The 19206-nt window shown below is 37.8% G+C and overlaps 1 protein-coding gene across 1 annotated transcript; it reads right to left on the bottom strand.

Moving 5' to 3' along the window:
* Window positions 1-1433: 1433 nt before the first annotated feature.
* LOC139742003 (centrosomal protein 20-like) lies at window positions 1434-18217 on the bottom strand. The gene is made up of 5 exons (XM_071652567.1): window positions 18190-18217; window positions 5765-5962; window positions 4951-5035; window positions 3224-3366; window positions 1434-1792 (listed from the first exon to the last, which is right to left on the bottom strand). The coding sequence occupies exons 1-5, from the start codon at window positions 18215-18217 to the stop codon at window positions 1728-1730; spliced, it is 519 nt and encodes a 172-aa protein (XP_071508668.1). The 3' UTR covers window positions 1434-1727.
* Window positions 18218-19206: the final 989 nt, after the last annotated feature.

The following is a 19206-nucleotide window of genomic DNA, read 5'->3' as shown; positions in this document are numbered from 1 at the left end:
TGGAACAAAAGGGCATCATTTTGACTAGAAAGCATCTGGTTCAGTCACAGTGAGTGAAATTACAAGTGTATTGATACAAATGAAGTTAGCATTATACATAAAACTGTACGAACTGAAATTTTCGCGGTGGTTTTATTTTCGTGAATTTTGCGAATCGCCTTTGTCGCGAATCGCCTTTGAACCACCAAAATAACAACAAGCGAAAATAACAACGCGCAAATAACCAAGTTCAGTTACACCCTCGCAACCGCAAAATTAACAACACGCAAAAATGTCCTCCAAGTAGCAATTCGCGAAAATATCTGTACACAAAAATTTCAGCTCGTACAGTAGGCAGTAGGACCTAGATTATCCCGCCATTGATTAACAGGTGAGGATTCTCTGTTAACTGAACGTCGACTAGCTGTTATTTTTTTAAATACTTTTTCATGTATTTTCAGTGCCAAATCTCACTCACAACAAACACACGTTTAACCATTATTGTGCGAATATACATTTACGATGGGACAAATCTGAATTTGTTTGAGAGAGAGAGAGAGAGAGAAAAAAAAAAGACACCATATCTGCCCTTCATAACTATTTGAGAAATATTTTACCAGTATGTTTTTTTTCTGTGTTGCCATGAACACTCTTAACACTGATAATGTGCCATTTTGGGAGACTGGAAAATGCTGACAGCTTCATGCATTCAGGAAAGAAAACTGAAAATACGAAAATGATATGATACTGTACTTTCTTCTATTTTGATTTCTCATTGCCAACTTGTGGCCACATTTTGTTCATTAATGTAAGATATGCCTTGTCGATTCAACAAAGGTACACGTCAGATCTTATGTGATACCCAGCTAAATACTCTGAAGTCTGCACTTCAATTCGATATCTAATTTATCACACAACACTCTCTATACTCATATACAAACATTCTTAATTCAACATAACACATTTCAGTGTCATGAAAACAAGTTAAGAAGAAATCACTCGCAAAGTGATCACCTGTAAACTACTGAGGCTGTACTACTGGCATGAGAGTCGAAGCCATTCCCTCTCTACATTAAAGCATCTTACTACTCCAACCCCTCTAAATACTCAGCAACACATTCTGAAAAGCCTGCTGGATTATTTTTTATATCATCAAAAGTATTAGAACATATGGGTTCATCCATACAAGCTGGGTGGATTTTCCGCGATACATTCTTGGGGCTTTGTTTTATTTCTTGTGTTAAACTGCACAAGCTTTATAGGCCCATGTCTTCTTAGACTTCACAGATATTTCTTTCTATCTTTTTTTTTTCCTTTTGTCACGGACAGAGCATGAGATGCTGTTTGAAAGAAACACAATGAAATCCTTTTTTCTTTCTTTTTTGTTGTTGAAAGAAGTAGCCAAATGCAGGTCATAAGATAAATTTCCTAGTTTTCTTGTAGATTTTGCTAGTATATTTTGGTTGCTTGGGGGGAAGAACTATCATGCATCCAGCACCACATATTCCTGCAAGTTGTGAAAGGATAAATTGAATGTGGTACAGCATGCAATGTTTTTATTTTCACAAACTCTGGGCATGCTAGCAGTCAGGCCTCAGCAAAACTGACCCCATCCCTTCCCCCAGGGACAGTCGTGGGGACTTGGGCACTGCGGTGTCTGAAAGACCAGTTGACCTGGGGCATCCTTGATTCCGGGTTCAAGCGGATTTTGTCCTTTAAACATCACACACGGTAACCCTGGGAGACTGTCATCTCCCCGTGCTGTGAATGGTGAAGGGCTCCCCTACGCGCACATCAGAGTGTGATGGCAGATCTGTGACAGAGAGAAGAGAATACCAGTACGCAGTTGTGAAATACTAGCACCATATGTATGGGGTCATCCTTGCCTCCTAAACCAGCGGAAGTCCTTTGATTTCCGGCTGCTGTGCAGGAGGCTACAGCAAGGTCTCAGCAACTTAAATGCTAACACAAATACAGTCAAGTCATTAATCTCCGCTCAGAACTTAATGACCACCTACTAACAGTTGGATGAGCAATACGATTCCATGCCATTTGCTCCTGCAATAATTGCTTCCAAACATGGTTTCTACTCGCAAACATAACATAATCCTTAACCCTAATCCTGATCCTCACATCAAACTAAACCTGAAATCCTATTAAAACTCCAATCGTAACCTTAAGTCCTTGGGGAAAATAAGACCAGAGCAATTGTCCTAGGAGCAAATGCCATGTCATCGAGCAACACATCCAGCTTATTGATGGGTTGGGAAAGGTTTATGACCGCCCATGATCTCAATCACTTTGAAAGGTATATAGAACTGTAAGAGTAACTGTGGTCTGTGAAGAGAAATTCTAATTAAAGAAAATAACATGATCTTTTAAAAGGTTAGACCTAAGCAACCTACAGCTGTGGACAACTACAGCTGTAAATGAAATCCCCCATCAATATTATGCAGGGATCTCTTCACTACAGTCTGTTGATTACTTTTAATAGTTTTTTACAAACATGACATAAATAGTGGTACTCAAAACAGTCCTAAGCTTACCTTGAAGAGGTGTTCTGATGATACCAAGATTTATATAAGGAATGTATGTATAACATTACATAGAATTAAAAGGGAGGGTACAGTATTGGTGAAGATGAGAATTGGGCTTTTAACTTTTTGCATGATACCAAGAAAATACTTAGATATAGTACAGAGCATACCATTTTAAGAGGAATTCAAAGTTTATTTGATGAAAATCGGGTTTGGAATGACTGAAACATCCCGAAACAAAGTAAAACAAAGCGATTGTAATAAAGTGTGGGTCCAACACTTTATTAGAATCATTCTTTTTTGGATATCTCAGCCATTACAAAACCAATTTTCATCATATAAAAGTTGAATTCCTCACAGAATTACATGCTCTTTCATAGTTCATAAAAGGTTCCTCATTATCTCACCAAAAAATGTTAGAAACCTGAAATTAGGTCTCAACCAAAACTGTACGATCCCTTTAAACTATCATCACTGGGCACTGGGAGCACCATGTATTAATCCTAGAAGGTAAATTGCAGTATTTCAGAGGCAAAGGGTTTATTCATGAAAACATTCAAGCCATACTTTACTTTGTCCATTTATCTATGTGCTCAAGAAAGTGCACCAGTTGAATGCATCAGGCGAGGATTGAACCTATAGCCTTCTGTAGAAGTACAGCTAGAAGATGTGCAAATCCACGGTTTGTATGAACGTGGCATCCTTACCTTGTTTTGATGTAGGACGGCTGTTAGTCCGGACAGGGAGAGACTTGAAAAGGTTTGGGATGGGTGGATGCTGCCCCGCCTGAATGGACATTCCCTTTCCTTTGCCCTGGAGAAAGTGGGCAAGTATTCCATACAGCAGAGGTCTGCGGGGAGAAAGCAACACTTCAAGGTTTCAGTGAAAATTCACATCTTCAAAGTATTTTTTTTTTTTTTGTGGGGGGGGGGGGGGGGTTGTGTCACATGAAAACTTTATTTCTTTTTTGAGGGGGGGGGGGAGGATGTTTTGCTTGTTTAGTTTGACTAAATGCTTATGTGCATGTGTGTCTGTGTGTGTGTGTTCATTTTTTAGAAAACAGAATACAGTGGACTCTCGTCATAACGAAGTCCTCGGGACCGGCAGTTTTCTTTCATTATATCGAAATTTTGTTATAACCGAACAAATAAGCAATAAAAATACATAAAGTGAATAACACTATGGCCCGAATTTTTACTTCGTTAAAAAGCGGAATTTATATAATTGAGAAACAATAAAGTGCGCAACCAGTGATAATCAAGAACATTTAAAGGAACATTCTTGCCTTGAAACCTGTGTATGAAGAGAAGGCAGGCATGAGACTACTGCTTGATTAACAACAACAACAAAAGAAAAAACATTTTTTTCACTATCATGTTAATCCCTAAAGACACTAACTTTAAATGCCCTGCATAAGTTGAACATTAAACGGCATGACTCTCCTGGAGAAAACCTGTTTGTTCCTCATTATCTTGATATCAACTTGTTCTGACTTGTCTATCTATATGCAGTCATTGTACTAATGTTCATGTAATGGTGCATGCTTTTCTCCAAAGAGTTTATGGCTGTAAATCATATAAAAGCGCAAGTCTTTGCACGCTTCAACTTTGGAACAGTGCTTTTCAAATCCAATCGGAGGTAAACAAATATACCTGATTTTATATTATTTACCTTATAAAGTTAAGCCAATATTAATTTTGAAGACTGTTTCTGTAACCTAACAGTGTACTATCTCTTCAGAACTGACTGGGACCATGAACCAACTCTCAATTTACTTGCAAAGTAATTAGAAGCTTATCAACACTTGCAAAATTGATTATACTTAAACCATCTTTGAATGGATTATATCAAATATGGGCACTCTTTTTTTTCCTAACATTTCCCCAAAGGTGCCAAGTAGATTTAAAATAATAATAAAATTACAACTTTGAGAGTAATCTCTGGCCTACATAGGAATAAACGTTGGGCTTTACTGTGTTTTTAGAATTTAGAATACAACATCCTCAATCTTTCAAGGAAGGATACAACCTTTGCAAGTGGAAAACACCAACAATATACAGTAAGTAAAACTTCTATATTAGGTTCAACCTGTACTGTGCCAACAAAGTTTTTCAGCCAGCGCCAAGTGTGTGAAACCTCAACTGACATATTATAAAGACTCACCAAGAAAAAAAATCAACCAAAACAAACAAACAAAGTAGGCAAAGAAGTTAAATTAGAAGTCTTGGAAAATTACTTTAAATTATGAAATAAGTCGAGAACCTGCCAAGACTGACAAAATAGATGCAATGACTGTAAGCCATCTGCAAGATCATAACATGACACTCTGGCAAAGGTGGAAAAACCATGTGGTGGCATGTGGTGTCATGTGGTGGCATGTGATGGGAAGAAGTTTGGTCATACATTTCTAAATGAGTGTCAACACTTGACTTACATGCTAGCACTGTGTCGGTCCTCTGCGATGTTGAGCTCCTCTGCCAAAAACTGACGATCCAGTGGAGTTGTTGGCTGTCCAGACTCTTTACAATTTAATAGGAATAAATGATACTGTACTTGTAATGGAGCACAGCGCACGATGGGTAATGATGACAGCTACATTGTAGTTGGTAGGGAGTGTTTTCCTGGCAGCTCCCATCAGGGTTTAATCTCAAGGTTTGTCTTCAAAACCAGGCTCACTATACCTGTTGTTGAAACCATCTTGCTTCATGTTCATGGTACTTTTTTTTTTTCACTTTTTTCTAATCTTTGTTTCTTTCTCTTTTTAAATGTAGCATTAGGCCATGCCCATCGGACGGATGCTAAAATATAAGTCTGAGACTGTCCATTTACACACCCTTACTACACCCAATATGCACCAATTGATAAAGACATGATTACAGACCTGTCCCCTGTACAATACAATGTAAGTGGTCCCTTCAACCCCAAAAACTTTGAGTGTGATGCCGCTTCATCATATTGGCAACAAAGTGGGATGCTACAGAATGTCCCTTGCTAGGAGGGGCTAAAACTCATTTTTATCAGAGTAAAATTAATGTATGCATGCCAAGTTTAATAGGGTGTGAGGTCCATAGACAAAATGATACCCACTTTATGACCAGGAATGCTGAATCAGAAAGCTGGGAGAGAAATCAAATGAGAAGTTATAGATATGGCTGGCTTCTACAGTAGGCAAAATTGACAAATGTCATTTATATTTCCAAAAGGACCTCACTCTCATTATGCTTTTCCAAACAAAGATTTCAGCAAACCTGTCAGAAGGACAGATGATGTGTATTTGTACTGGTTGAACTCCAAGTATTCCCGGATAAGTTCATTGAGGAGGAGGTTTTCATTGCTCAGCTGGGGCCTCTTCTGTAGGGGGTCATTGAGGGCGTGGAAGACTTCTGCCCTCACCCGTGCCTTGACCTCTCCAAGGACCCCTCGGTTCTCCAGTGTTTCCTTCACAACTACAAGAGCAAACAAACAAACAAACAAACTAACAGTCAGGCCAAGTAAAAAAGATCATTAGTTTCTCGTCCTAACTTTTCAATAAAAAGGGGGATGTTAGTCCAGTCAAAATACGACAAAAAGTGGGTTAACCCACAACTAATTGCAACAGAAACGATTCCACTTGCATTTGACCCGGAAGAGCTTTTAAAATAACATATTAAAAGTTCCCTAAAATTCGAGTGGTGGATCAGTGTCTAATTTGCATAAATTCAAAATGGCTGCCATACAACCTGTTTACATGTATGCCTATATCTCGGGATACGTAACCAATAGAAAGTAAATTCCGGTTTCAAAACCTATGTTTTTTAGGTCAAGGAATACAATTATGTTATCTGTAGCAACTTTCAAGCATCCCTTTATATAGTTTTTGCATATATTTGCATATAATCATATGCAAAATGGCCACCATATTGCCTGTGCAAGCCCGTATTTTCATATACCATTAATGAAGTACACTCAGGAATAAGTCGCTATATATCTGGACATAAAACCCACAAAAAAATATATTCTGGTGTCTAAACCTATGTTTTTTTAGGTCAAGGAATACAATTATGATATTAGCAGTAACTTTCAAGCTTCCCTTTATACATTTTTTGCATATATTTGCATTTAATAAATGCAAAATTGCCGTCATAATTCCTCTACAGGCTTATATCTCTATCTGTAAAAGGTACCCAGTGGTGGTGTCTATGGTCTTAATTTTACTGCTGAAAGTCACTGTTGTAGAAAACGTTCCAATCAGGAATAATTACCTATATTTCACTGAAAATTTGCATATCTATCTATTCAAATTAAGAGTAGCTTATATCCATAAGCTACTCTACAAAAGTTTCATGAGTTTGGACATTTGTTTAGAGAATGTTCTTGTCATATCAGGGTACCATGTCACTCACTCACTTTCTGAATAAAAGACCCAGGGGTCCAGCCCTCACTGAGTATCTCAAGTTCACCTTCCATCCATTCTTACAGACTATTACTTGGGAGAGAGGAAATTGGAAGACTTTGGGAACCTCTAGGGCCATATCTACAAGCCTTTATAATAGGGACCTCCATGGTCCAGGGAGGCATGATGTTCATATATTCATGACACTAGCAATAAATGCACCTACAGTACTAAGTTTGTTGAAAATTTGACCATATGTTTTCAAAAAGAGGATCAAAAATCAAAAGTGGCCCCCAATAATTTGGTCCCAGCCCCAAGGCGTCCGCACCTATAGGTAATATTTAAGGTGCCTTTGGGCATCCTGTGGCCTGGGGTGGAGGGGGGGGGGGGTTGGGGTATATATATATATATATACAATAGATGATGAAGTATGGTGGTAATGCATTTCAGTTCAACAGTGCTATTTATTCCGACCAAATTTTCGACGGATACATTCGTCTTCCTCAGGATCGACAATGACAATTGTGAAGAAAGACGAATGTTTTCGTCGAAAATTTGGTCTGACTAAATAGCACTGTTGGACTGAAATGCATTACCACCCTAATTCGTCATCTTTTCTGTACTGGTACCAACACATGGATTACAAGTATCATATATATATATATATATATATATATATATATATATATACAATGTGTAATATTTCGAAAACAAGTTAAACTGCGAAAGTAAACTTAAATCTATATGCAATCTCCAAGATATTCAACTTTGTACATTATACCTAGCCACTGGCGTAGCCGGGGGGGGGGGGGGGGGGGGGGGGGGATGGGGGCGATCGCCCCCCCTAAGATTTGGACCGGGGATTTGGGAGGCGGAAAAAAAAATGTGTGTATACTGTATATGCATGCACATGAAGCGGGTCTCCTTTGCAACCTTTCATTAAATAAGATATTTTTTGAATATTTCACTCAAAGTGTGCACCAGATCGTTGAATTTCAATTCAAAATATGCAAAATCTCTCGTGCTTGGGAGGGGGATCCCCCTCCCAAACCCTCCCCCTCTGTGCCTCTTTCCCTAGCTTAGTACACTTTTTAGATTTACAAAAAATTATGAATAATTCTGAGTGCACAAGACTTATCACTTATACTCCAAAAACTCAAGGTTCCCTCATGTATAAGGGGAATTTCCCCCTTTTAATCGACCCTTTCCTCCCTCAGCCCCCCCCCCCCCAATCAGTTTTTTTGTGTGTGTGTGTGTGTGTGATTTCCCAAATGTTGATTCCATCAAAAATGCGTAGATGAGATATCTCAATTTCAACCTTAAAAAGGCAAAAGCTTGATCGGAAGGGAAGGGTGGGGATAACACTCGCCCACGCCTTCTCCCTGCTCCCCCGCCCCTCCCCCCCCCCCCTTCCATCATGCATAGAAGTATAGACTGTGGCTATACCCAGATCGCTTTATTTCAATTCTAAAAACCCAAAAGCTCCGCGAGCGGGAGGAATCCCCCTTCCTCTATATACCTCACTAGATTTTATACATGCACACAGATGGTGCACATTCGGAATAAGAGCTAAATTCCGTGATTTCATCACTTCGATGAAAAAGTATTGCACCAAAAATTTGCAACAGATCGCTGAATTTCAGGACTGAAAACGCAAAATCACCTGCGTGTGGGAGGGGATATGCCCCTATCTACACCCTCGTGTGCATGCTTTTTCTGTTTGACTGCTGAACAGACAGTGTTCATGATATTCAGTGTAAGAATTAATACAAGAAGAAATGATACCATTTTATAGGCAAATCGTTCAATAATAATCTACACTAAATTATACTGCAACTTTAAACAAGCGGGACTGTTTCATCTCATTAAAACACGCAAAAAATGCATCAAATTGCACCATTTGCAACATCACAATGCAAAAAGTTCTCACCGTGGCAGGGGGACACCCCCCTCCCACACCCTCCCCTCCCCCTTCACTCGCTCCCCTCGCTCGCTCGCGTTCATGATATTCAGTGAAAAGAATTAGGAGGGGGTGAACACCCTCCCCTCCCCCTCGCTCTCTCCACTCTCTCGGGTTCAGTCGCGTTCATGATATTCAGTGAAAAGAAGTAATACAAGAAGCGTATTTAAATGATAGCATTTTATAGGCAAATTGTTCAATGATAATCTACATCAAAATATACTGCAACCCTAAACAAGTGGGACTGTTTCACGTCGATAAAATGCGCAAAAACATGCATCAAATTGCACCATTTGCAACATCAAAATGCAAAAAGATCTCACCGTGGGAGGGGGGACACCCCCTCCCCTCCCCCCTCGCTCGCTCTGCTCGCTCGGGTTCAGTCGCGTTCATGCTATTCAGTGAATAGAATTAATACAAGAAGTGTATTTAAATTATACCATTATATAGGCAAATTGTTCAATAATAATCTACACTAAATTATACTGCAACTTTAAACAAGCGGGACTGTTTCATCTCGTTAAAACACGCAAAAACATGCATCAAATTGCACCACTTGCAACATCAAAATGCAAAAAGTTCTCACCGTGGGAGGGGGGACACCCCCCTCCCACACCCTCCCCTCCCCCATCACTCGCTCCGCTCGCTCGGGTTCAGTCGCGTTCATGATATTCAGTGAAAATAATTACATGTAATACAAGAAGTGTATTTAACGTATACCATTTTATAGGCAAATTGTTCAATAATAATCTACACTAAAATATACTGCTACCTTAAACAAGTGGGACTGTTTCACGTCGATAAAACGCACAAAACATGCATCAAATTGCACCATTTGCTACATCAAAATGCAAAAAGTTCTCACCGTGGGAGGGGGGACACCCCCTTCCCACACCCTCCCCTCCCCCATCACTCGCTCCGCTCGCTCGGGTTCAGTCGCGTTCATGATATTCAGTGAAAAGAATTAATACAAGAAGTGTATTTAACGTATACCATTTTATAGGCAAATTGTTCAATAATAATCTACACTAAAATATACTGCTACCTTAAACAAGTGGGACTGTTTCACGTCGATAAAACGCGCAAAACATGCATCAAACTGCACCATTTGCAACAACAAAATGCAAAAAGTTCTCACCGTGGGAGGGGGGACACCCCCTTCCCACACCCTCCCCTCCCCCATCACTCGCTCCGCTCGCTCGGGTTCAGTCGCGTTCATGATATTCAGTGAAAAGAAGTAATACAAGAAGTGTATTTAAATTATACCATATTATGACAAAATTATTCAATGATAATCTACATCAAAATATACTGCAACCTTAAAGAAGTGGGACTGTGTCAACTCGTTAAAACATGCAAAAACATGCATCAAATTGCACCATTTGCAACATCAAAATGCAAAAAGTTCTCACCGTGGGAGGGGGGGACACCCCCTTCCCACACCCTCCCCTCCCCCTTCACTCGCTCCCCTCGCTCGCTTGCGTTCATGATATTCAGTGAAAAGAATTAATACAAGAAGTGTATTTAACTTATAGTATTTTATAGGAAACTTGTTCAATAATAATCTACATCAAAATAAACTGCTACCTTATTAACAAATGGGACTGTTTCACGTCGATATAACGCGCAAAAACATGCATCAAATTGCACCATTTACAACATCAAAATGCAAAAAGTTCTTACCGTGGGAGGGGGGACGCCCCCCTCCCACACCCTCCCCCCCTCGCTCGCTCAGGCTCGCTCGGGCTCGGTCGCTTCGCTCCCTCGCAGACTAACCACCCCCCCCCCCCCTAAGATGAAATCCTGGCTACGCCGTTGTACCTAGCTCTGTTACACTTGGTTCTACTTTTGTGTGTGTGTGTGTGCGTGTGTGTGTGTGAGGGTGTGTGTGTGTGAGGGGAGTTTTTTTTTTATAATAGATTCCTTAATTTCGGGGTTCTGGGACCTTTTGGACATGGTGTCTATTTGAACACCTTGAAAGTCTATCATCCTTGGGATGCTACTTGCCTAGTTTGTTGAAAATCTGTCATTACATGGGTTTTTTAAGGAGAACCTGGAAATGGTTTTTGAAAATGTATGCATGACCGACGACCGGACAGTAGAATATAAATGATGGCTATTTGCAATATTAGCTTGAACCTTTTTTGCTGTCTTGAACCTTTGGCTAAGATGAGTTTGAAATCTAATGGATCAAAGTCACTTGATTTCAAGAAAACTTTCTTTCGTTTCCTGTACATTATTTTCATTTTCTAGCTTGTGATAATACAGATACTAAGGTATGTAATGTGATCTCTCATAATAGAGATCAATGATAAAAGTGAAAAACGAGTATACAAAACTATAGCTTACACTCACAGTGTTTTATGTGTTTACCACAAATTCTGGACTAGGATGGTGTGAAATTGCAGTTGATTAATTTAAAGCAAACAGGATCTCGGCTCCATTTCATACTGAAGCGTAGTAAGTCTCACGTTTGTTGTAAACTGTGTCGATGTCTTTCGAGAATGCTTCTTATTCCTAGTCACCAATTAGAACAGCATAATCTCACTCCTCACATATTTTAGAAATACATTACAAGTGTCTGATATATAATGGCCCGCATCTGACACTGGTATGGGTTGTGTGCAGTCAAATCTGCTTGCCCTGCAACTATACACTGCCAGTTGCTAACATCCTGTCTTGCAGTTGCATCAGACTTTCTTCAGGAGTTCCTTAATAGCTGCAGCTTTGTCTGTAGTGATCAGAACATATTTGATTTTTTGATTAAACATCTTCCTCAAATCGTCCCAATTCCAATGATTGTATGTCATTTCCCTTCCACTGTTTAACTTGAAGAAAAGCTGCTACCGAGGTGGAGGGAAGGGACCTTTTGGAAGGGTTAGGAACAGAAAATGATGTTATGTATTTTCTTTTTTATCTGACTTAAGACTGCTTTTTCGCCAGCAAAATTGAATTCAGCCTTCATGCTGCTCGCATTTCTAAAAAACAACAACTGTGTGTTGGTGAAAATGCTATTAGTGCGAAGCCTCAATGCAATAGGAAACATTTCTTTTAATAAAGCTGCAGATACAACACGAAAAATGGTAAAAGTAAGACTTATAAGAATTTATATGTGTTGTATGAGCTTGAAGCCAATGAGAAGGATGCTGTTTGTATTGATCGACTGATGAATCCAGAGTACTAGTAATAGAAATGTTAAAGGGACATTCCAGACGATTTTCATAATTTCACATCATGTAGTACATAAATCGACAACTCCATGTATAGATTTGTGGAATTTATTGTGGTTCTTGATCAGAGAAACAATACTTTGAAAGACCTTAAATAAATTACACTGAACAAGGATGATGACATTGGAGGTTCACATATTTCAGAAATGTAGCACTGCAATTCCATTACAATACCACTTGCTTGCGAGTTCACCTGTGTATAATCTATGCATGCCTTCTTCTTTTGTTCTGCTTCCTTGAGCCCCAATTAAAGCATTCTTATGGTGACTCTGCCTTGTCATCATCCTTGTTCATTTCAATTTGTTCTAAATTTTGAAATATTCTTATTCTTCAACCCAGTAATCATAAATTCTGAAACTCTGTCCTCTGTATAACCAAGGAGGTACTAGTCTTGCCTAGTACCTCCTTGGTATAACTAATTTATAGTTGTTCAAATGTAAAAATCTGTAAGTCATCCGGAGGTCTCCTTTAAGGCATTTCCTTTTTTTTTTTCTTTTTCTTTGTATCTGGCTGTAAATCACAATGTTTTACATTTTCAGTGAGTCACTGGGTGAAACCGTGCAAAAATATGACAAAATCCACTTCCTTACAAATTATCACGGTCATATGTTGCTCATTGATAAACATGCCTTTACCAAGTTTTGCAACAAAGGACACAAGTATCAACTAAACATGGATGTAAATCATCGCAGGTAAGAAAAAAGATGTTTGAAAAAAACCCCTGCTGAATGATTTAAGACCAATTTTTGTGTACCGTAAGCACACTTTGAAAGCTATATGAGATATGTCCAAACTCATGAAACTTTTGTAGAGTAGCTTATGGACAATCATGAACTTGATGATATGCCCCCCCCCCCCCCTTTGGCAAAAAAAAAAAGAGACAAGAAATAAAGAATTGCAACACAGACACAAGAAATAAGCAGTAAACATGAGGGCAAATTACAAAACATAATACATTAAATATCATGCAATCATTAAATATTTTAACGATTCCTACTACATAATTTCAGACTTTAATATTTGTGTACCTATTGAGCACACTTTGGAAGATAAGTTGAATTTACAGTTAAATAAAGGTATGTTCTATTCGATGCTACTTACAGTTGTTTTCTGTTTTGAGGCTGTATCTCAAGAAAATGTGAGTAAAATGTACACTTGTAATGTAATACTTTTGATAAATGCAAGAATATACACACTAGGAATAGGATAATCATCAAGGTTTTAAATGGTATTATAACAATTTTCCCTTGATATCTTGGATGAGACATTACAGTACAATTAACGTTCTGCAGCTTGTATTCGTATATCTGAAATCATATTCACGGTAGTAATTTGAATAGATTTATGTACAAATATATGCAAATTTTTAGTGAAACATAGGTAACTATTCCTGAGTGAAACGTATTCTACATCAGTGATTCTCAGCAGTAAAATTAAGACTACAGACACCATCACTAGGTACCTTTTACAGATAGAAATATAAGCCTGTAGTGGCACTACGGCAGTCATTTTGCATTTAATTGAATGCAAATATATGCAAAAACTGTATAAAGGGAAGTTTGAAAGTTACTGCTTATATCATAATTGTATTCCCTGACCTAAAAAACATCTATAGGTTTAGACACCACAATCTATTCTCTGCGGGTTTTATGTCCAGATATATAGCGACTTATTCCTGAGTGTACTACATTAATGATATACAAAGATACGGGCTTGCGCAGGCAATATGGCGGCCATTTTGCATGTAATTATATGCAAATATATGCAAAAACTACATAAAAGGATGTTTGAAAGTTGCTGTATACATAACATAATTGTATTCCTTGACCTAAAAAACATAGGATTAGACACCGGAATTTACTTTCTGTGGTTATATATCCCCAGATATAGGCATAAATAGGTTGTATGGTGGCCATTTTGAATTTATGCAAATTAGACACTGATCCACCACTCGAATTTTAGGGAACTTTTAATATGTTATTTTGATAGCTCTTCCGGGTCAAATGCAAGTGGAATCATTTCTGTTGCAATTAGTTGTGGGTCATTTCATATTTTGACTGGACTATGTGGGCACCTCTTTTTTGTTTTGTTTTTTGTTTTTGTTTTTTGCTTTTTCTAGGATACAGTAAACGCCATGGATTTAAAAACAGCCGATCCACTGCACAGTGCTTTAGGGCAGTCTAATATCCTATCATTTTATTATGCAGATTGTTACGTGCAAAATTTTGTAATTTTACAGCAAAAAAAGAAAAAAAAAAACACATCTTTTATGCGGCTGCAAAAAACGATGCAGGTGGGCATGAGAATTCAAAAACTACTCTTATCAAATTTGCCATCATTCCACGAGAAATCCCTCAGCATTTCATTAACCATTTGGGAAATCAGACTTCACTCTCAATACCTTTTAAGTCCTTATTCGTGTCTGGAAAAGATGCCAGAACTCTTGTGATCCAAGTTATACTCAGGCTGCCACTGTGCCAGTGAAGTATCTAAAGATGCAAAACCCAGTGATTCCGCAACAGATCAGTACCGTATCCCATTGATTCGTTGAATTCTTTTTAATCAGGTTGGTAATGATATATTATTTGTATGGTATTTTGTACAAACTAAGTTGCAGATTGTTTGTATGTTACATAATTTATATTTTATTGTTCGGTTGCACTATCTATGAGGCATTATGGCAATGGGCTTTTATACCTATCTCTCTCTCTCTCTCTCTCCCTCTCTTCAAATTACTTTTATGCGAAATAGCGCAACGTTTTAAAAATTGCCATCTAAATAATGGTTCTCAGGGAGTACAGAGTTTATTGGTTGTCTTTAGAGATCTTTCTGCAATATTCATACCTCTACATCAAAAGAGTATACCAAGCAATATGACAATGTCCGCTTGATACGGTTTCATGGGGCGCCCTCCCCGTCCATCAGTGGTCATAATGATAATCATGTGATTGAAATTTAATAAGCCACATTTTTACAATATTTCTGTTGTGCAATAATTATTCCTGAATGTTATGATATTGTAATATTTTCTGTGAGTTTTTGGAATGTTTTTTTTTTTCTGATCCATATATTTTGTGTGTATTTCACATCTGCATTCATAAGATTGATATTTTATATCTATTATACGATTTATATGGATAAGATATTTTGGTTTTTATCTAATTTTGATCAATAATGATGTACAGTATTGTTAAAAAGATAGCAAAGTTAAGAGATTATATGGATTGAAATGATGATTTTGATAGAAATATAAGATGAAAACAAATATATTTGATATTTCATATCTTTTTGCATATCTCTTCCCTAGTATTCTCTTCTGTCTCTTTCTATCTTTCTTGCTATCTCCTTTTTAAAAGTACCCCTTCTGTGTTTCTCTCCGCATCCATACACAAGTGTTTGATATCTCTTGTTATCACTGCCCCCTCAAATTATTTTTTAGCACATGTATAAACAAAATATAAAAGTTGTTGCAGAAGTATAATGATTTGTGTGTTTTTATATATACATGTATATCTCTCTCCGTTTCCATACACGTGTGTTTGACATCTCTTATATGTTATCACTGCCGGCCTAATATTTTTTTTTTTCAGCACATGTATTTGATGTAAACAAAATTTGAAAGTTGTCGGAGAAGTGCAATGATTTGTGTATTTTTGATATATTTTAGTCTATACGTTTGTGTATGTATATGATGGTGATATGAAGATCAGGCCTCAAATTACCCGGGAGGCAAAAGGCAATTTGCCGCAATGCCCTATCTACTTGCCGCAATGCCTCTCTCAAAATTACCATGCTTACTGCAACTTTTCCTTGCTGCCCTGAAAAAATTTTGAGAGAGTGCCCCTAAAACCAAAAATTGCCTGTCCTTAAAACTGGCGAAATTCGAGGCCTGGAAGATTATGTATAATTTTCCTAGCAGATTTCTCAATGTGTGTGTATAAGTGTATTTGATTAATTCTGCTATTTTGGTTATCAGGTGGCTTTCTATATGTATGTATATAATTGTGTAGTTTTATCTTTTAATCGTAGACTGATTGTATGATTATGTATGTTACCATAAAATGAAATATTACACTGTACAAAATTCTGCAATTTAGCCATGTTCATGGTTGCAAATGAATTTTTTTTTTTTTAATAAACCATTACCATTACCATTACCATTAAATCAAAATGTAAAACTAAATTCCAATTTCTCCTGGATAATGCATTGATTCAAGAATATTTTAAGAATTTGATGTTCGTGACAGATTGTGTACCTTCTAATCTTCTTCTTCCTCTTCGTCTTCTTCTTTTTCTTCTTCTAAATTCTGCTTAAGTCTGCCTCCATCAACCTTGATTAACCTTTAACACTTATTGTTAATATCAGTGTAAAATATGTACACAAGGCCCTAGACTATGTACAGTAACTTACTGATGTCCTCCAGTGTAGAAGTCTAGATAATAAAGTGCCGTAATATTAATACACGATCCCTCAGCTCCCCATTCTTTAAAATGTTTATAAAATTGTAGAATAAAACTAGGAATCCTACAAATAATGTATGCTTGTCTAGCTTATTAGAGACATGTACTACTAGATCGAGGCCCTAGTTAAACATAGGTTCTGTACGCTCCTCATTTTCATAGATCTGTTGCTCTGAATGAAGACAATCTACTAGTCCTAGACCAGGGTCTGAGTACAAGTACATTGTAGTACTATCTAGAATTATTTGAATTGCAAATTTAATTCAACTGAGAGTCAAAATTGAATACACGTAGTGACAATAGGCCTACACATCAAGTTTTCTTGAGCAGGGAGATCTTAAACACCAATTTCATAAAACCAACATTTGTTTTTGTTTTTGTTTTTTGTTTTTTTACTGCAAAGCCAACATGGCAGTTAGAAAAACCCGAGTGTGAGTTCACAACTCCTAAAATTCAGGAAAGCCCAGAAATGTCATAGTGACATACAGTATAACTAACGTTGAGTGCTTTACCCTACTAGGTACATGTATTCTATAAATTACTGATAGGCCCTAGAAATCTAATTGATATTACTAGTATTATTAAATGACCCAGCCCTGGGCTGTGGCTGTTGGCCTACTGTGATGAAAATTTAAACTAAAATTTAAAACACAGTCAAGATGCATTAGCCCATTGCATGCATCCTCTTGATTCCGACAGCACTAATTGGATTTGGGGAACTCATATCCATTTGCTTAAAGGCAACGTAAACCCAAAGTACAATGTGGATTGAGTGAAAGCAGCAACATTTGTAGAACACATCAGTGAAAGTTTGAGGAAAATTGGACAATCGATGCAAAAGTTATGAATTTTTAAAGTTTTGTTGTTGGAACCGCTGGATGAGGAGACTACCAAAGATTATGACGTATGAGTGGACAACAATATAAAGAAAATATAAAGAAAATTTCGCAAAAATTCATTTTTCATGAAAATTACAAATTCCACCAAATTGATACTGACATATGTTAAGGGTAGCAATTATTCCCCCTGCTTTCTGAAAGCGGTTAGTCAAGTGCTCTTTCATAATGCTAGAAAAGTGAAATTTTGTTGAATTTCCTCTATATTTTCTTTGAATTGTTGTCCACTCATACGTCATAACCTCTAGTAGTCTCCTCATCCAGCGGTTCCTACACCAAAACTTTAAAAATTCATAACTTTTGCATCGATTGTCCGCTTTTCCTCAAATTTTCACTGATGTGTTCTACTAATGTTGCTGCTACCACTCAATCCACATTGCTCTTTGGGTTTACGTTTCCTTTAATGTTCATTCACTATTGTGATTATGTCTGATTTCAATAAACTGAATAGAATTAAATTGAATTGGTAAGCCACTAAAATGAGAAAACAAAAAACAACAAACATGAAAGTGGGGTACTGGGACTATTAGTATACTATTGTGACAAACGCATTTCAAATGCCATTTGTGCAGAATGTACTAGTAACTCACTAACTGCAACTGTGCTGTGAAACTACAATGTGTACATAATACACACAGTCTCGACGAGACGCTTACCCTGCCAAATCAAGCAAATACCCGTGCAAACAACAGGCAATACATTAAGTGCTAGTAATATCTGTGCAAATTAAAACCATGACAACACACTTACATACCTGTTTTTAGTTCTTGAACCTGCGCCATTCTTATCGGTGTTTAATTAATTTGGGCGCTCCTCCACTGCACATGTACACGTCCACGCAGCTTTTGCAGGGCGGCAGAGCTACCGGCAGGCTAGTCTGGTTTCCAGACCCTTTGCCAACTGGACTCCGCGGCGACGAAGTCGCCGCCTTTGCCGAAGGCGAGAAAATTAACTTAAACTATACTAGTTTTCGACGTTGAGGGCGTCAATATCATGGATAGCGAAATAGTATGGGTAGAGGGTCTGGAAGCCAGACTACCGGCAGGCCAGACGGACAACATAACACGGGAATCGTGCTTGCTTGCTGACCTGCGATTGATTGTCTCGACTCATCCACCACTCGTTTTTTGTTTCAAACAATATTTTATTTCGATTCCATCATCCATCCTTGATTAGAATTCAACATTTAGTTGCTGTTGCTAGCTGCGTGACATTTCAAACATCACATTATTGCAAAATATTACAAAGTAATTCTTAGGACTGACATTGTGTCAATTTCTGATTATTCTACTACAGCTGTATATACACAGTAACTGCTTCACAAATATAATCATCCCCACAATAATTATAAGATCAATATTTGATAATGGGTCGGCAAAAACAATATGTATGAACAACACACGATACAAATACCCACTAACTGCGTCCGTATACTCGTCACAGCTGTAATTATTAGATAATGAAATCAATTATTGTTAAGGGGTCAACAAAAAACCTACGTACACACATACATACAAAAGCTTTACAAGTGTACATGATCAATGTCTGTACATAATCCATACCTATAAACATTATGCTACCCCTTCATCGCTCACCCGATTCACCTCATCAACAACCTCCCTCCCCCCCCCCCCCCCCCGCATACTCCGGTTTACCTCACTCCAGCACAGCTGCAAAACGCATATTTAAGCACACACACACACACACACACACACACGCCCACACAAAACACAGAACTGTACACCAGACAATCAATCAAAAAAAAAAGCAC

This window comes from Diadema antillarum, unplaced genomic scaffold (genome assembly GCF_040938485.1).
Source record: "Diadema antillarum isolate AM-2024a unplaced genomic scaffold, OU_Dant_1.0 seq00000973_RagTag, whole genome shotgun sequence".
Taxonomy (NCBI): domain Eukaryota; kingdom Metazoa; phylum Echinodermata; class Echinoidea; order Diadematoida; family Diadematidae; genus Diadema; species Diadema antillarum.
Note: the sequence above shows the minus strand (reverse complement) of the source record. Positions and strands in the feature narration are given on the sequence as shown.

Excerpts from the sequence above, each read along its gene's own strand:
- LOC139742003 (XM_071652567.1), bottom strand. The coding sequence starts at position 18,217 with ATGGCGCAGGTTCAAGAACTAAAAACAG. Across the intron at positions 3,367-4,950 it reads GACCGACACAGTGCTAGCAT|ACCTCTGCTGTATGGAATAC; the intron begins GTAAGTCAAGTG and ends TTCTCCCCGCAG. Across the intron at positions 1,793-3,223 it reads CCGTCCTACATCAAAACAAG|ATCTGCCATCACACTCTGAT; the intron begins GTAAGGATGCCA and ends TCTCTGTCACAG.